Raw genomic sequence first — 17,523 nt, forward strand, 5'->3', positions numbered from 1 at the left:
TGAAGACTTCCCAGTGCTGTTTTCTCGTCTGCTTAGCTCAGGCAGACAGGTGCCCAAGCTTGGCTGTTTACTAGAAAGATTTGTGAGGACCGGTTTCTCCTCGGAAGCCTGACCCTTGTAACCTTGGCCAGGTGTGCTGAGCTCTCGGGAGGTTTCTGTTTGCTTTATTCTTTCTGTTCTCTCTCGTTTTTAACCAGGTAAGTGTGAACGTGAGAAAGTGAGCTCATCAAGTTTATTGTGTTCCACTCTCTTCAGTGATGCCAAGAAACTGTAACTGAAGGGTCTTGTTCCTCTTGCTCACTAGTGTCATTGTGGGTGACCCTCAACTTCACTGGGTCTTAATTTCTCCTTCGTGATGTGCAAGGACAGGAGAGGGGCCTTCTTGGCGCTGTGAGTTCTAAACGGATTGACACTCCACTCGCTGCTCCCGCTCTTATCCGCTACTTCCTCACCCTTCCTGCACCCTCTTGCTAGGCCTATTACGTTCTTTTAGTACACTGTTTCAGTCTTAGTTTTTAGAAGACTTCCTTAAGTACATACGTATGTGGCTTTTATGTTTCCATTTTCATTACATGAAATGTATATCTTGAAGTGCTCCCTGCAGTGTTGACTTTTTCCTCAGATTTTCTTTTTTTCACCCCCCTTCTTTTGTCTCCTCCCCTCCCCACTCCGGTTCAAGCCGTTGTTTCTCAGTCTAGTGTGTAGGACACAGCTCCCTGGCCCATGCTGGTATGAGCCTTGTGCTCCCCCTGCTGAGGCAGTCGGTCGCCGGTCGTCGGTCGGCCACTTACAGCAGCTCACGGCAGCTCTCACCGGCTGCGAGCCACTCACGATGGCTGCTGGCCACTCAGGCTGGCCGCCGGCCGCTCATGGCAACACATGGCAGCCCACAGCAGCCCAGCTCCTGGGAGAGCCGTTGTTCACAATCTTAGCTGTAGAGGGTGACCTCGGCATTAGGAGCGTGGCGCTCCAACCACCTGAGCCACCGGGCTGGCCCTCACATTGATTTTCTGTTAGCCCAGCCTGAGGATGACTAGGGAGGTGACTTCAGCTGCATAATGTCATTTTACAAGCCAAATGTCAGTGATCTCTGGATTTACATGCCCTGAAAGCTTCAGGAGGAAGAGAGTAGAGCCAACCTAGGCTGCAGATGGATGCATTCCTATCTGTGTTTTGCCCTTATGAGGACCTAGTGTTCCATTGAATGTTATGGAGGGTAGGGCACTTCAATTAAAATATAATTTTGCTACTTTCTGCAGCAGGGTCTCACAGTTCAGACGCCTTTTTAAGAAGCCCTTATGTTTATGAAGATGTGGGGAAGTCCCCTTTCCTCGTCCCCCCACCTTTCTGTCACAGACTTCCCTTGAAGTTGGAGCAACCAGAGGACTTATAACACAGCTCGTCGCCACCGTGCACGGTGGTGCAGGACGGGAGCTGGCAACGTCAGAGCGATCTTATCAGTCGAGGGGAAAATCATGATCTCCTGTGCCTTCTAAACTTTTTGTCAAAACATTAACAGGATGATCCTGTAAAGAATCGTCAGACTGTGTACCGTTTCTACTGCAAGGGCAAGGAGGAAGAACTGTAGAAATTCTTACCTTCCTTCCTCAGACAGCTGCTTCTCTCCCGCTGCTGGAAGCTGGAAGTGCTATCATAGTAGCTATGTTACCTAAACAAATTCTGCTAGAAAGTGGAACTTGTAAAATATGCCCCTAGTTTGCTTTTTGGTGGCTTGCTGACCCAAATCAGGCCCTACTGTCAGAGCTCAGTTTCTTTTCAGAAATCCTTAAATATTTAAAGATAGTCTTCTAAAAATCTGAGGCTGCTTATTAGACAAAGCTTGTATGATTTGTTGTGTAACAGTGTTATCTAATTAAAATTGAAGACCTTAAAAACCATTCATAAATTAAGGAAAGAATCCTTCATTAGAATTGTAAAAAATACTTGAAAGAATTGTTAAATCCATCAGCAGTTCATTAGTCTTGCCTTTGAACTCAGCCCTTCAAACCCTCAAGAGCTTTAATAGCTCTGATAACTCCTGATTTGAAAGTCAGTGTAGTGCAGTTTCTGCTTTGGCTCCAACTGAAATTTCACGGAGGCAGACAGTGAAATCTATTCCCAAATATTGCTACTACTGCTAACATAATTAAGGTCTAATAAGATGTTTACCTTTCAGTTGATGTCGGACCTACTGTGGAAAGTGACCCACCACATAATGTCAAGAAGCATTATCTGGACCTGAGCCAAACTTAGAAATTTGGGGGTATTCTAGTTAAAAATTAATTCATTTATTCTTTCAACAAATATGTATTGAGCTCCCAGTGTACACAAGCAGCTTGGAGAGGCATGGCTCCCATGGTCCATTTGATTTGTAAGGGTTTGAGTTATGCTTAGAGCCATTTTTCTTACAAGCGTCATTTCCTGCCTGTTGGCTGTTTCTGCCAATTTTTCACCATTGTCTTAAAGTCTTGTGTGAATTTATTTCTCTTGGATTCTGCAGCAGCTCAGTCAGGTATTGTCATGCGTGACATCTCCAGGCCAAGTTCTATGGCCTGGAAACCCTGGGAGAGATGTCTCAACAGCCTTGGGGATTAGTGGATACAATTAAGAGTCTATAGTAAAGCAGTCATTCATCTCTCTGGGGGAAAAATGCAATCAGGCATAGACACTGGGTTGCATCAGATCGATTCTAACATCCAAAATATTATTTTAAAACGCTTTTTTTATTGCCAATTAAAAATTGTTTGTTTTTTATTACAGTTGTACACACATAGTTTTTAAAACTCTGTATTTCTCCAGGGTTTGTTGGGAACGTTGGCTGTCCCTTTGTCCTCTTCCTCCCACTCCCCCATTTTCAGCTCTCCTGAGACAAATATTTCTGCCTTTTTAGCTGATGATTTTGGTGTAAATCTCTGTGTGCCTTAATATTGCCCAGTGTCACTTCTTGACTGTAAAATGTCAGGCATTGTCTTTTGATGACCTTCCTTCCCAGTAACGTTCTGTTGTAACTCTGGTAGGTCAGTAGTCAGCATTTACGTTGTTCTCTCACTGTGCGAATGTTCTTGTATAGCCAGTCGGAATCTGTGATTACACTTCCTGCACAACCCTTGTCTTCTCTGGAGTTTATCGACTTTTTGTTTGTTTTCTCTGTAGTTATCACTACTTAGCCCTCAATTCTTTGCCTGTTGTCTAAATCTCTTAAGATATTTATGTGAAGACCAGTTACATTGATTTTACTTCCTGAAGAAGTCTTCTCCTACGCCTTTCTGCCCTGCTCTTTCTGGACTGGTCACCTGGGCGTCCTGGTCTGCAGCCATCATCCCCAGGTGGACTCACTCCGCCTCAGCCCGGTGTTGGATACAGAATTCTGGGGACCTTTGGTTTTCTGAAGGATGCTGTTTCCAACCCAGACAAGTGTAAGGTTATAGGGAAGAGATTTTCAAGCATGCACATTCTGAACAACAAGTCACTCTCACGTGCTTCTTTTCCTTAGGAAGGTCCTTAGGATTTTCTCCTCCAAAATGAGACTCAGGCAAGAAAGAGGAAGAGCCCACGGAAGTTCCCCATGGGCGGCTCTGCGCCACGCGGAGGCTCTCTTCCACCCACACGTCCAGCCCTCAGCGCTGCCCACTTGGTGGGCCCTTGCAATCCAGAAACACATTTTTCAGCTGGGAAATTTACTTGGGGAAAAGAAAAACATTATAGCCTTTCCCTGTTGTGATCCATGGTCATTTGTTCATATTTAAGAGGGAAGGATTTTAAAAGCTGAATGGAAACTTTTGGGTGGTGACAGGGCTCATCAGTGACTGTGGTGACCTGGTCAAACTGTTGATTTGGAAAAGCTCCAAAGAGCATCCTTTTGGCCTTTGTCTTGGCTGTGCAGATTCTCCTGCTTGGAGAAGGACGCCCCGACCAGCAGCATTCAGAGAACGAGAACTTAGAGGGCTGGGGAGTACGAGGGCAGGTCGCTTGCTCTCGGGTGCTGCTGCCCCAGTCGGACACCCCGCCCCTTTTACCCCAAAGGAAAAGCCCCTGTTGGAGAGGCCAGATGCTGGGACTTCCTTTCTCGCTTCCAAACTGCGTTGCTCCTGTTTCCTTTCCTATCCTCCTCATCCTTATGGATTTGCGTCTTTTTAAAGCTACTTTTCTATTGTTTCGGTGGGGTTTTAGCAGAGCCTAGGATGAGAAGCTTGTGTTCAAACCACCATCTTTACTCGGAAGTCTGTATCGCCTTAATTTCATAGATACCATAGCATTGGAAGAATTCATTTGTTTAAATGTCAAGCATTCCTGATACATGTTACTGTGTTGGGACAAAATATTAATGAGCATCCTACTCAGATCTATAGATAAACTTCTTTGAGTTATGGCTGTGGTATAAACAGTACTTTAAGATGTTTTCCCAATTTGAATGGCAAGTGTTTGGCGTATGTACATGAGTATTTATAGGGCAGATCGCTAGCCAGACACTTGTAAACTGCTGTAGAGCATCACTAACTATGCCTTATTTTACTTTTTTTGGAAGACAGCTGTGAAAGCAATTAGACTGGAAAAAATCTCTAGGGGAAATATTTTTACAGCTGTTCAGAAGAGTTTTTATTTTATAATTGTTCATCCAACACATCTTTAGGCAAAGCAATTTATTTGTTTTAAAATAAGAAAAAAAACTTAGAGTACTAGCAACATATTCTTTTAAACATGTTTCTCTGTTATTTATTAAATACGATTGTTTAATAAATACAGTAAGATTAAAGGAAAAAATTTCCCTGGGGTTCTGTTTATTTTTTACCTGAAAATATGTACCAGGTTAATAGCTATTCATTTGAAATATTTGGATCTTTAGCAGTATCACCTGTCCTATATTTCCAGATAACTCCAAAGTGTATCTGTTTTAGGCCCCTCCCCTCACCTGAGACCCGGTGCCTTGTTTCCGGGCACCTCATGGTGTCCATTGGGATCTAGGTGACGTTCTCCTTGTTCCACAGACTTGACCAGTCTAAAGTGAGACATCATTTCTTTTTTCTTTGTTAATTTTTCTCATTCACTGGACTTTTTTAAAGACTTAAATTTTTTTAGAAGAGTTTGCTGTTTTTTAGAATAGCAAAATTGAGGGGAAGGTACAGAGATTTCCCATGTACTCCTGCCCCCCACACGTGCATCGCCTGCCCAGTATCCGCAGCCCCCTCCAGAGGGTGTATTTGTTACAATTGGTGAATCTACACTGACATCATTGTCACCCAAAATCTGTACGTTACATTAGGGTTCACTGTTGGTGGTGTACTTTCTGCAGGTTTGGACAAATGTATAATGACATGTATCCACCATGACAGTACCATACAGAGTATTTTCACTGCTGTAAACGTCCTCTGTGCTCCACTTACTCATCTCTTCCCCTAACCCCTGGCAACCACTGATCTTTTTACTGTCTCCATTTTTTACGTTTTCCTTAGTGTCATAGTTGGAATCATACAGTGTGTAGCCTTTTCACATTGGCTTCTTTCACTTAGTAATACGCGTTTAAGGTTCTTCCATGTCTTTTCATGGCTTGCTAGCTTATTTCTTTCTAGCACTGAGTAATATTCCATTGTCTCTATGTATGACAGTTTATTTATCCAGTAACCTACTGGAGGACATCTTGGTTTTTTGGAACATAATTTCTTGCCCTTTACCCTACGCCTCTTTTTCTGAAGATCTCCAATGATGGACCTTAATTCATGGCATCATCAGCTTTCTAGTCACTTAAGCTAGACACTTGAGAAATGTTTAACTCTGTTTTTCACTCATCTTACCAGCTTCTTCATAGCTGTACCTATTAATTCTGACTTAGAAACATACCTCACAGTAATCCTTTCCTAAAACAGTATATGCTCCCACCCTTATATTCCCATTGCACTAATTCTTCTCCTGGTTTCCTGAAGTAGCCTCTGAGTCTTCCTCTTGACCTGGCTTTTCCCTCAGTAGTCCATCATCTGCCATGGCTGCTCCATCATCTGCCATGCTGCTGAAGACTCAAAGCAGAGTTCTCTTTGCCATCTGAGATTCTGTCATCTTTTTCCTCCTCCTCGTCCTCTTCTTCCCTAGTACATCCCCTTACCTGCAGGTCACGGTATTTAAAATCTCTTACAGTCTGGCCTGATCAAAAAATGCTTTTTCAAGTTTCGTCATTATTTTTGCATCATCAAACTATTCACCACTCTTCAGTGGGCTGGAATTTTCTATCTACTGAAATCTACTTACCTCTCAGGCCGTCCCCCAGACGCCACATCCCCCTGAGCCTGTCTGAGATGTCTCTTGTTGGAATTCCTTTTTGCCTCGGCCCCTAGAGCACTTTCAACTCTGTTTACCATCACTCATAAGGTGCCTTATGGCCTACTTTTTTTCCCCTATCTTATTAGATTGTGAGCGGTGCCTTAGGATCAGGAACTAGATCTTATCTATCTTCGGTTCTTCCTTGAACCTAAATCTGTCTTGGAAACGATATTCAATCATTTTTGATATGTTGATATGTATACAATATATCATAGAATTTTAGCTGAGGGTTTATCAGATTTTAAGTACATACTAGTGGTAAGCAGCCCAAGTTCCTTAACATCTCGTGATTTGCCAAATGTTTGTGTAACTCTTGTTATACAACATTCAGAACTCAACTGCTTACAGCCTTATTTACTTTCAATAATAGAGAAATAATAAAATAAGTCCGTTCAGTAGAGCTCGAGTCCACCACAAACAGGTTCGCTTACCCAGCCCACGTTCAGGCTGCTTGCTCTACAAACCACACTAAGGAGGTTGATTTATCTGGTTTCCAAGCCCATAGCAGATTGCCATCTGTTTACGTGAACATGTAAGTTTAAAATATAGTCTAGAAAACTTTCTGTTCAAAAATGATACCAATAAAAAGGAATTTAGTGTCAGTCCTGAGCTATTTACATGGTTCTCAATAACAAAGTTTTATTATGTCAGAATAACAGAGTTTTACACTCTATCTGTTGAGAACAATTAAATGGCCTAGGGGAAAAATTGGCGAGGCTGTCCTATATGGGATAGAAATATCCCTTCTGTTCCCAAGTTGTGCAGTTGGAGTCAGTCAGCTCTCACCACCAGCTCCCCACCAGGCTAATTCCTCCCTCATTATCCGTGTGTCCTTCCTCCCCCAGCTTGGGAGTATGAAGTAGAAAGACTCACTAATTTTAATTCCATATAGTAGCTATGCTTTAAAAACCATGTTTCAAAAACATATTTCCTTGAAAAAGTAGTTTTGCATTAAAAATGTTAATTGAAGAAAATTCTTTCTGATATATTAAGCATAAAGTTAGCCAAAAAGGCTCGTTCTTGGCTTATTATATGTAATGGCCAAGTAATACATATCATCTATGAAATAAATTAATAGAATTTGTTTCTGGGTAGGAGATAGCACCCAGGGGCAATTAGAAACTTCTGGAAACTAAGTCTATAGAAATCTCATCATAATTTAATAAGTTATACCTTATGCAGCTTATTAATTTATAATTGAGTGAAATATTTGAAAGCCGCCTTTCTGATCAGATTTTATTCATATATTAACTTAAAATTTTTATATTCTTCTTACAGAGCCTTCCTAATATTCTCACCGATGATCGATTTAAAGTTATGTTTGAGAACCCTGACTTCCAAGTAGACGAAGAGAGTGAAGAATTTAGGCTTTTGAATCCACTTGTTTCAAAACTTAGCGATAAAAGGAAGAAGAAACTAAGACTCTTAGAGCAACAAGAACAACGTGAAAAAGTAATGTACTGTGTATTATGTAGAATTTACTACTGTTTCTTTAATGTAAGGTTTTCTGTGCAAGTTAGAAGAATCTTCGAGTATACTTGAGATGTTACTCCTTGACTTTCAGCTTAGGAGTATATCTTATTTCATTGAGGGCATATTTTTCCTATGCATGCGATGTCACGTACTCTGAAGGGGCAATGCTATTTAAAAGAAAATAACGGGTCAGTGTTTGGTTGGGGGAAAGGAGCTGCTTCTAACTATTTTTATTTTCAGGAAGAGGAGGAAGAACCGGAAGGAAAACCAAGTGATGCAGAAAGTTCTGAGAGTTCAGATGATGACAAAGGCTGGGTCGAAGAGGTCAGGAAACAGCGCAGACTTCTCCAGCGGGAGGAAAGAGAGAAGCGGCAGGCGCAGCTCAGGGAGGACCAGCAGACCGTCCTCAAGCCCCAGTTTTATGAGATCAAAGCCGGCGAAGAGTTCAGAAGCTTCAAAGATTCTGCCACAAAGCAGAAGCTGATGAAGTGAGTCACGCAGCTCTTGCGTTGTCAGAGCCTGGCTTTTCTTCGGTGGCACGTTGCCCCAAGGATGACATTTTGGTCTTTGGAGTTTTGTGAGGGAAGCATTACAGGCCTGAGGGGAAGCACACTGGTCTTTATTGTGACTATTTTTAACAACTTGTTGACGTATAGTTTGCATGCGGTGAGATACAGGGTGTAGCCCTGTGAGTGTTGGTAAATATTTATGAGAAGATTTTCCCGCTGCAAAAGCCACACTCTTGTTGCCCTTCTTTTTTTTCCCATCCGGTTCCCTAACCTACAGGTATCTATTGTATTCTGTACCCTACAGATGAGTAGTATTTTGTGCAGTGGTAATTGAGGTAACATTCTTTGCCTCTTAACAACAAATTAGTTTTAAAAATTAGAATTCCAGTTATGTTTACCCCCATCTCAGTTTACCTGATCATTGAAAAGGTCAGTTGGAAAATCTGCCAGAAATGTTAAGCCTTTTGCAGGAAAATCGAGAGACCAGAAAGACTGGTATTCTAGAATAGTCACATACGTGGAGACATAGGTAGATTGGAGTGGAATTGCTGGTCATGTGGTAACGTTTTATTTAACCTTTGAAGAGAGTGCCCAGCTGCTCCCGGAAGAGGCTGCCCGTGGTACATTCCCACCAGCAGCGTGTGCGGCCTCACATTTCACACACACAGCTGTTGTTCTCACGTACTTTATTTAGAGGCCTCCTCAGAAGCAGAGGGAAGAGTGCTTGTTCCAGTATTCTGATCCTGTGGCGTGAACGTCTTTGTTAGACTATGTGCTGTTCTTGTCTTACTTTATTTACTTCATCCCTGGCTCCTGAATCAGCACCTAGCCTGGAGCAGACACTAAATCAATCCCCAGGAAAGTGTGAATCTTCTATGCCATGTCAGGCAACTCAGGAAGTTACCCTTTCAAGATCTGCTGAAAAAGAAGTCATTTACCCCCCACCCATCGACCAGGGAGACCTGGGAGCAGTTGTTTTTAGTGTAATCATGGTAATAGGAGGCCATGATTGGGGGTGGGAGGCATGACTAATCTCCCTGACGTTCTTTTTCTGCCTGTGGGTTGAAGCAGGATATAATGTAAAAAACAAAAGGAATGAAAATTTGGTATTTAGTGAAGAAATAATATCTAAGTTAATACACTGCACTCAAACATTCTTACTAAGTTAAACATTTTTTTTGAGAAGAGGAGCTATATAAGTGCTAATACTTACATGAGCTTAAAAGAAAAATCCTGTCCTTTAATAACCCTTTGATAAGAATGTCCTGCAGTTTGCTGGCATTTTGGTACAGGCGGCTTATAATTCTAGTTATGATTGGATTATCTTGGCGAGTCCTGAACATGCAGTATCTTAATATTATTTGATGAAGCTTTGAACCATCATCCTTCAGGGAACTAAAGTGACTCCTTATGTTTGTTCTGGGAGTTGCCACAAGGCACACAATACAACACCTCAAAACTGCGTGTATTATATTTAGATGGTCACTTGGACTTGCCCAGCTTTAAAACTGTTTCTACAAAGGAAACAGTGAATCATGTGAGTATTTGTCAAAGTTATTATACCTTATTTAAAACAAAGGAGGTAAAATTCTAAAATACTTAAACTTCACCCTTTATCTGTGGATTCCGTTTCTCTGTCCCCTTCTCCATTTCCCCATTCCCTGTAATGTAGATTCTGGAGGGGTGATTGCTTTATGTTGAGTTAATTTAACCTTTCTAAATGCTGTACTAAAGCACATGCCTTTATGTAGACCTTCCAATCCCCTGCTTCCGTCTTCATGCAGAGTGACTGAAAGAACTCTCAGTTGAGAAGCATTATTTTGAATCAAATAGTTTTGAAGAACTATTAGTGCGTTTGCATTTTAAAGCCTCAAAGAAGTAAATCATTCAGCTGACCTGGGGCCTCTAATAAATGTCTAATTTGAGTTCTCCCATTGTAGTTTATGCCCATTTTTAGGTTCTTCCCTTATGCCCTCTCCATCCTGTACTAAGTAATTCTTATCACTTTCAAACTTCTGGAGCCCATATCTATTTTTTTAGCAATCCTCACGAATTTGGGGTTTTTTATTCATCTTGTGACAGTGACAGTTTTTTCCTTATAATTCTTCACTATCAGTTGCAAGGCAGCCAGAAACTGCCAGAGCTGAAGGCTGGGTGGGAAAAGAAGCAGGATAGGGGCAGGTGAGAAGGGCTGGCTGGGAGGGAATGCCAGCCCTCCCCAGCACTGGCTCACCAAGCCTGGACCGGACGCCGAGAAGGTTGTGCAGTGTGGGTTTCTGCATTTGTTCTGTTACGATCATGCCTGTCTACTTCTTAAACCATCGCTGAGTGAATTCATACTCAAGTAGCGAGTAGGCTGTGGAACTCCTGGTTAGCAGCCACATTCTGTAAACTGACTTTCAAAGGGAGAGAAGTGGAACTGGCTTTAATGTAGAAATCTCCACACTCACTCCCTGTGTCTGATCCTCTGCCATGGCTCGTTCTACAATGCGGCTTGTCTCTCCACGTAGCCGAGACAGAACAAGTTTTTACAAGTGCACGTCCAAAGTACATGGAGAGAAAACCAGAATTTATATACCCATCATGGAGGAAACAGGTCATTCTTCAAAGAATAGTAATTTCCCACAATTTACTTGAAAAGTCTTTTTCTTCCCAAATTAGTGTTTTCCGTGTACCACCTTGTCTCAGTGGCTCCATAGTTATTCAGAATTCCTGTTAACTTTGAAACCTCAGAGTTTATAGCTCTGTAAGGAACAGAAAAGAAATGAACCGCTTGAGGAATTTGCTTAGGCTAACATAATTCACACGCAACGTTAGAGTCAGTTTATACTTCACTTTTGAAATGTTAAAAAAAGAAGCCTAAACTAGGTCTTAATTTAATTCAGTTTGTCATGTGGAAGCTTGTCATTTAGAATACTTAATGGACACATTTCCTGAACAAAACTTTATAAATCAAGTGTGGTCTGACACATGCCTGGAAACCAGAAATTCTTAAATTGGAATCCTGGTTTTAAACTTGAATCCTTACATGGCCTGGGGCAAGTCATTTAATATCTTACCTCCCTTTTTGCCATCTATAAAGGATAAATACTTCTGTCTCAGGGATGTTGAAAGGATTAATTAGTTAGTCTGTAAAGAACTTTGAAGATGAAAAGTACTTTAAAAGTGCTTCTTAATAACATTATTGCTTAGAAAAGAGTGTCACTTTTATGCTAACCACTTTATGTCTCAAATTATAGAAAGAAGGTATGTTTAGTACATTATAGTCATCGTAAACTAGAGATAGATCTGTCATGGTGTGAACATCAAACACGAGCTTCAGACATTGAAAGGACATCACCTGGTCTCACTGATCATTTAGGAGCTGTGTTCTACTCAGTAATTAGTTACAGAGATTGCATTTCAGGAGAAAGAAGACACTGTCACACACATCACTCCCTTTGTGGGTTTTTTTTGTTTTTTGTTTTTTTATTCAACTAACTTTTTGAGTGTTAACTTTAAAGGGGTATATTCAATTTTAAGTTTGTACAAGGAGGGTTGGAAAGGGAAGTGTATTTCTTTATTTTGAGGAGGGAACAGAATAGAAGAGAGAACCATACTCTCTTTTTTTCTTCCCTTTCTTCTCCCCTCCCAGTTTCATTACGATGATGTCAGGGTGTTACATTAGCCTTTTCTAGAAGCATTAGAGCTGCCATTAAAATTTATTGAAAGTATCTATCTTTAGTCTTAATTCCTTTTTTTCCCCTCTAAACCAAGTTAACAAAAAGGGCCAATGTTTTGATTTTACAATAGAACATTATTATAACAACATGCAGTGAAGTGTTTTATAACTGGTACGAAATTCAAATTTAATGTCTCGCTTGGAGAGGCAGTGGGATGGTGTTAATTACGCAGCTGACAGTGACTTGCAGGGCACAGCACCTGTAACAGGGACACAGGTTGTATAAGGAGACCCTAGAGAAGTTTGGGAAACATGATCAGGAAATAAAATGAAATTTAAATTGGGGGTAAAATGTGTCAGCCTCATTCTCGTAAGAAGTTGAAAGGAAAGACACCTGGAAAAATCCAGTGACTAGCACTGAATCAGATGGAATTTACCCTCAGCAGAATTGCTTCTGTTCTCTCTGTACAGTCAGACGGACTCACATTTCAAGTTGCTCATGTTGTGAGTGATGAGTGTGGTCTGGGAAGCTAAGACCAAGTGAAGGAAAAGTCAGAATTCTCCTAGTACATCTCTGTGGCTTGACCCGGAGGACTCCGTGTGTGTTCACTCCTTTATAGAGGGTGAACGAGTTGCCAAAATCCTTACCTACTCCTGCGGGGTTTAGATATAAAATGCTCCAGGGGCATAAGGGTCCCTGACCATTACAGTCAATTACAGACTTCAGAAATATTGCTTCTTGCATTTTGGCTTCAGAAATATAAGGTAAGTAGTAACCACTGAAATATTTGGAACCACCACTTAAAACGTTAAATTAGTGGGTGTTTTTGACAGCCATTGTTTTTACTATGTTTCTGCTGAGTATAAGTAATGAGTGTTTGAGTGTTCCTAATTCTTTCCATTGATTGTGTTAAATGAATGCTATTTTCTGTCTTTACCACGTGTATAAAAGGTTTTTCTTCATGCCATCAATCCTAATTAAAACTTGTTTCAAATGGTAAATCAAAACATAGTGCTAATTAATGTGTCATTCTCTTAAATTTCCTACAGTAAAACCCTGGAAGATCGGTTGAAACTTGAAGCCAAAAACGGAACGTTGAGTGTATCAGACACAACAGTTGGCAGCAAGCAATTGACATTCACATTGAAGAGGGTATGTTGTTTTTTAATGTTATTTTAAAATTCGCTGAAAATGAAAAATTGGCTTCCAGTCGTTCTGTGTATGTGTCTAAGTTCAGACCTGTGTTCAGACCTTCTGAGGACACTGTGCTGGTCGAGCATTTCCCCTGCAGCAACGGCCCCTCCTGGTTGAGGGCACCAGGCTTGACTTTGGCAGGGCCGTACGTTTTCCTGGTGTCCTGAGGGAGGCAGGGCCTTGGTGACACGAGAGCTGGCCCTGTTGGTGAGCAAGCAGCAGTGCGCTTTTGGGGTCCCTGCACCACCTGAGGTGTGGCCTTGTAAAGCTTAGAAGTCTTGACCTTCTAAGGCTGTCAAAAAATACTTGAAACTTACACGGACTTTGCAGAAGAGCAGGAATTGGTGAGTTCTGATACATTTATGACAGTGATATTCAGCTTGCCCAGGAATCTATAGTTTCAGAAGGCAGATTACTCTGTCAGTAGTAGGTCCTGTTCTAAGTGGTTTATAAGACTCATCTCTTCAGGCAGCTTTGCTAATGCCTGGCACACATTACAGGAGAAATAGGCTGCTTCAGTGTTTGCTATTAGCTGATGAGTAAAACTATGTGGTTTTATTTTTGAAATATTTTTTTCTCATTCAGTAGATCTCCCTTAATATATATTGTTACCAAGTGGGAAAGAATGACAAAGACTCTACTTCTGATTCTTTTTTAAAATTGAGGTATAGTTCACATACCATAAAATTCACCCTTTTAAAGTATACAATTCGAGGTGTTTGGTATATTCACTAACTTGTGTAGTCATCACCAGTATCTAATTCTAGAACATCCTCACCACCCCAAAAGGAAACTCCACAGCCTTTAGCAATTACCCCACACTCCCATTTCCCCAGCCCTAGGCAACCACTAATCTACTTTCTGTCCCTCTGGATTTGCCTATTTGGACATTGCATATAAATGGAATCATGCAGTATTTTCTTTTGTGACTAGCGTCTTTCACTTACCATGTTTTCAAGGTTACTCCATGTTACAGCATGTGTCAGAATTTGATTCCTTTTTATGACTGAGTAATACATCATTGTGTGGATAATGCCACGTTTTGCTTATTCATCCATCTATTGATGGGCATTTGGGTTGTTTCTGCCTTTTTTGCTATTATAAATAATGCTGCTAGGAAAATGCAGATACATGTTTTTGCATGGACATATGTTTTCATTTCTCTGGAGCTTATGCCTAGGAGTGGGATTGCTGAATCATCTGGTAAATGTTTAATTTTTTGAGGAACTGCCAGACTGTTTTCCAAAGCGACTGCACCATTTGACATTCCCGCCAGCAGTATACGAAAGTTCCTTTTTTTCCACATCCTCACCAACACTAGTTACTGTCTGCTTTACTGTAGTCGTCCTAGTGGGGGTGAGTGGTACCTCATTGTGGTTTGGGTTTGCATTTCCCTGATGACTAATGATGTCGAGCATCCTTTTATGTGCTTATTGCCATTTGTATGTCTTCTTTGGAGAAATGTCTGCTTTTTTTTTTTTAAGTTAGCATCCATCATCTCACGTAGATAAAATAAAAAGGAAAAAATCAAAAATGAAGAAAAATTTTTTTCTCTGATAAGAGCTCTTAGGATTTGCTCTCTTAACAGCTGTCCTATATGCACAGCAGTGTTAACGAGTCACCATGCTGTACATTACGTCCCTTGTACTCACTTATCCTGTAACCGGAAGTTTGTAGTTTTGACCACCTTTCTCCGATTCCCCTCCCCCTGCCCCCCTGAGAAGTTTTTTATTCCAAGTGTAAGAAGCTATTCAGTTAAAGCTGTCTCTGTTTAGACCAAATTCAGATCACAGTCAAGTAGGCTTCATAGGTGTCTGTAAGGCAGTCGTTTTCAACGTTTAAAACTTATGACACCCCTGACAGTCTTTTCTCAGTTTGCTCTCTGTGCACTTCCAGTAGCTGAGAACAAGTTTTGAGCTTTACATTCAGGAGTTTACATTATCAAGATTATCAAATGTCTTTGTAAAACTACTCAGCTCTTATCTTCAGCGTGGATTCGTGTTGATATTCTCTTTTAAGAATTTCTGCTGAAAGTAGTGAAACTTTAGGGTGGGGAGGAGTCCGGCTCCTTCCTGAGCAAAGGCGTGTTGAGAACAATTCCTTTTAGCGGTCAGTCAGAGAACCTCATGCCAGCCAGGAATTTGTGACTTGTCCGAGCCTTCATCGGTGTTTAATGGTAGCAGCCCTCTGATTTTCGAGGAGCGTTTCATTTTGTGGAAACAGCCAGAAATTCTTTGGACCTAGTTCCGGCGACTGCTTAATCGTGGGTGGGTTATAATGCACTTTGAGTACACGTCAGTATTTTTTTGTTTTGTTTTTAACACAGTGTGAATAAACTAATGGTTCTGGCTCACAAATAAAAGACATTTCTGTAAGAGAAGTTGATGACGTTTTGTGAGCAATAGCGTCTTCTGAAGTTGGCTCTTTTGTAAGGGACCATTCCCTTTTGAAACGACCCGGCAGTATTGTGTGTTGGTAGAAAAGCCAGTCTCATCCTTTGTAGTTCACTCTGGTCTGGCGGGGCACCTCTCTGGCCCAGGGGTTTAGAATGTCGTGTTTTACGGTGACAATGAAAGTGGGCCCTCGTCCAGCCACTCCTGCCAGGCAGTGTTTGCAGAGCAGAGTCTAGTCGCCAAACCGTGTGCCTGGGGCCTCTGGGCTGCGTTTCTCTGGCAGGGCTGGGATTGGTGGTCGTGCTGTTGGCCTTCAGTGGGTCACCCAAAAAGGGTGTTGGAATTTTCTTTTCTTTCCCTCTCATTTAATTTTCTTTTTTAGTCTGAACAGCAGAAGAAGCAACAGGAGGCTGAGAAACTGCACCGGCAGGAAAGGAAAGCACTCCGTCGCTCAGCCAGTCATCTAAGGTCCAGACACAAGAGAGGACGGCCGTTTCACTGAGCCTAGAGTGAGCTGACGCGTGATTGGGAAGGAGCGCGTCTCCCCCAAACGGATCATTGTTAGAGCACATCAAACAGACGGGACCACACATTTTAAAAGTTCCATGTCAATTCTTGGTACATCAGCGGTAAAGATTTGGCAGCTTGTCCCAGTGACTTCTGGGTCAGACTTGGAAACTGCCCCCAACCTGCTACTGGTCAGCGCGTCGTTGCCAGGGCGCCCTTTGCAAGTTGCTGTTCCGCATAAACTTCATCCTGTTCCCCTGGTTTGAATCAAGTAAACCAGGTAGTTGTTTTCTCATACTGGGAAACGAGTGCCGTGAGCTGAGAGGTTGTCCTGTGCTAAACATGAGGATTGTCGTGTTCTCGGAGCTTTTTTCTTACGGTGCCTGCTGCCGGTCACAGTTAAACCACCCAGAAATATCACTTCTGTCCTACCTAAAGTGCAGTATTGGGCGTGTTTGTGTTTATAACTATATGTTGGTAGGTTTGTTGCTTGTTTGTGTGTTTGGGATTTTTAAAAAAAATATTTTAAATAGGTAATAACCTAAAATAAGAAATGGAAGCTACTAGGTATTCTTTTATACTTGACACGAGATCAAATACAGATTTGTTTCTGTTTCTTAAGTGCAATTAGAGATAAACTGGCTGGAGAAAACATTTATAAAAATAAACACTTTTATTCAAACAGCTTCTTTGAGAAAGATCCATTCCTTGAGTTAATTTGAAAATTAACTTCGGTTTCCCTAGTTTCTTAGATAGTAATGTGATTTTGGAGGTGCTTTTCTTTATGTACAGCTAGAATAGTAACTCTTCAGATTGTAAATAATATAATCTAACTTGAAATGCCGTAAGCAGAAAGGAGAAACGTTAATTAACACAGCCAGGGCCTGTACCTGCCTCAGGGACACCTGAATTCAGGGCTCCCCATTTAGTCCGTGTCGAGTCCTCTCCTTTCTTTCCTTCCTGTTTCAACATTGTTCCTTATCCCTTCAGGTCTCCTTTTTTCCGTGACACCTCATCCTTCCCCATCCTTGCTCTGCTGCTGCTGTGCTGACTGGCTGGGTCCAGCAGGCAGGGCTGAGCGCGGTCACAGGTCCACTTCTGTGGTCTGAGAGGTGGATTCTGTGTCCACAAAAAGTGTCTGTGCGGACACACATGGTCATCAGAAAGAGACTCTTGTTACCTGTGCAGCCAACCCAACTTGTGTTGTGGCACAGAAGCGTCCTCCACCGGTTTCCATCCCTGGCGCCGGCTGCTTTCCTTTTTCAGCTTCTTGTCCCCTAAACTTCTCGTCATGAACCTCCTCTTCCCAAAGGAAGGGGCTTCAGCTCTCCTGTGGCTCCTTTTCTACGTCCCACATTGCTTTCTTCAGAGGCGAGTTTAGAAGAAGGAGGCTGTTGGCTGGACGTTTTCCCTGGGGTTGAGTGATTGTGTTCCAGACCTATTTCCTGGGGTCATTGGAAGCCATTGCTATACCTG

General features: G+C 41.8%; 1 protein-coding gene across 1 annotated transcript in view; it reads left to right on the forward strand.

Moving 5' to 3' along the window:
• Positions 1-16,732, forward strand: part of NOL10 (nucleolar protein 10) — a 79,416-nt gene extending 62,684 nt beyond the window's left edge. The window contains exons 18-21 of the mRNA XM_019749090.3: positions 7,588-7,761; positions 8,023-8,270; positions 13,003-13,105; positions 15,923-16,732. Coding sequence (XP_019604649.1) covers positions 7,588-7,761; positions 8,023-8,270; positions 13,003-13,105; positions 15,923-16,042 — 645 coding nt within the window. The 3' untranslated portion in view covers positions 16,043-16,732. The remainder of the gene's footprint in view (positions 1-7,587; positions 7,762-8,022; positions 8,271-13,002; positions 13,106-15,922) is intronic.
• Positions 16,733-17,523: the final 791 nt, after the last annotated feature.

Source organism: Rhinolophus sinicus, chromosome 2 (assembly GCF_057876585.1).
Source record: "Rhinolophus sinicus isolate RSI-liver-muscle chromosome 2, RSI-T2T, whole genome shotgun sequence".
NCBI lineage: Eukaryota > Metazoa > Chordata > Mammalia > Chiroptera > Rhinolophidae > Rhinolophus > Rhinolophus sinicus.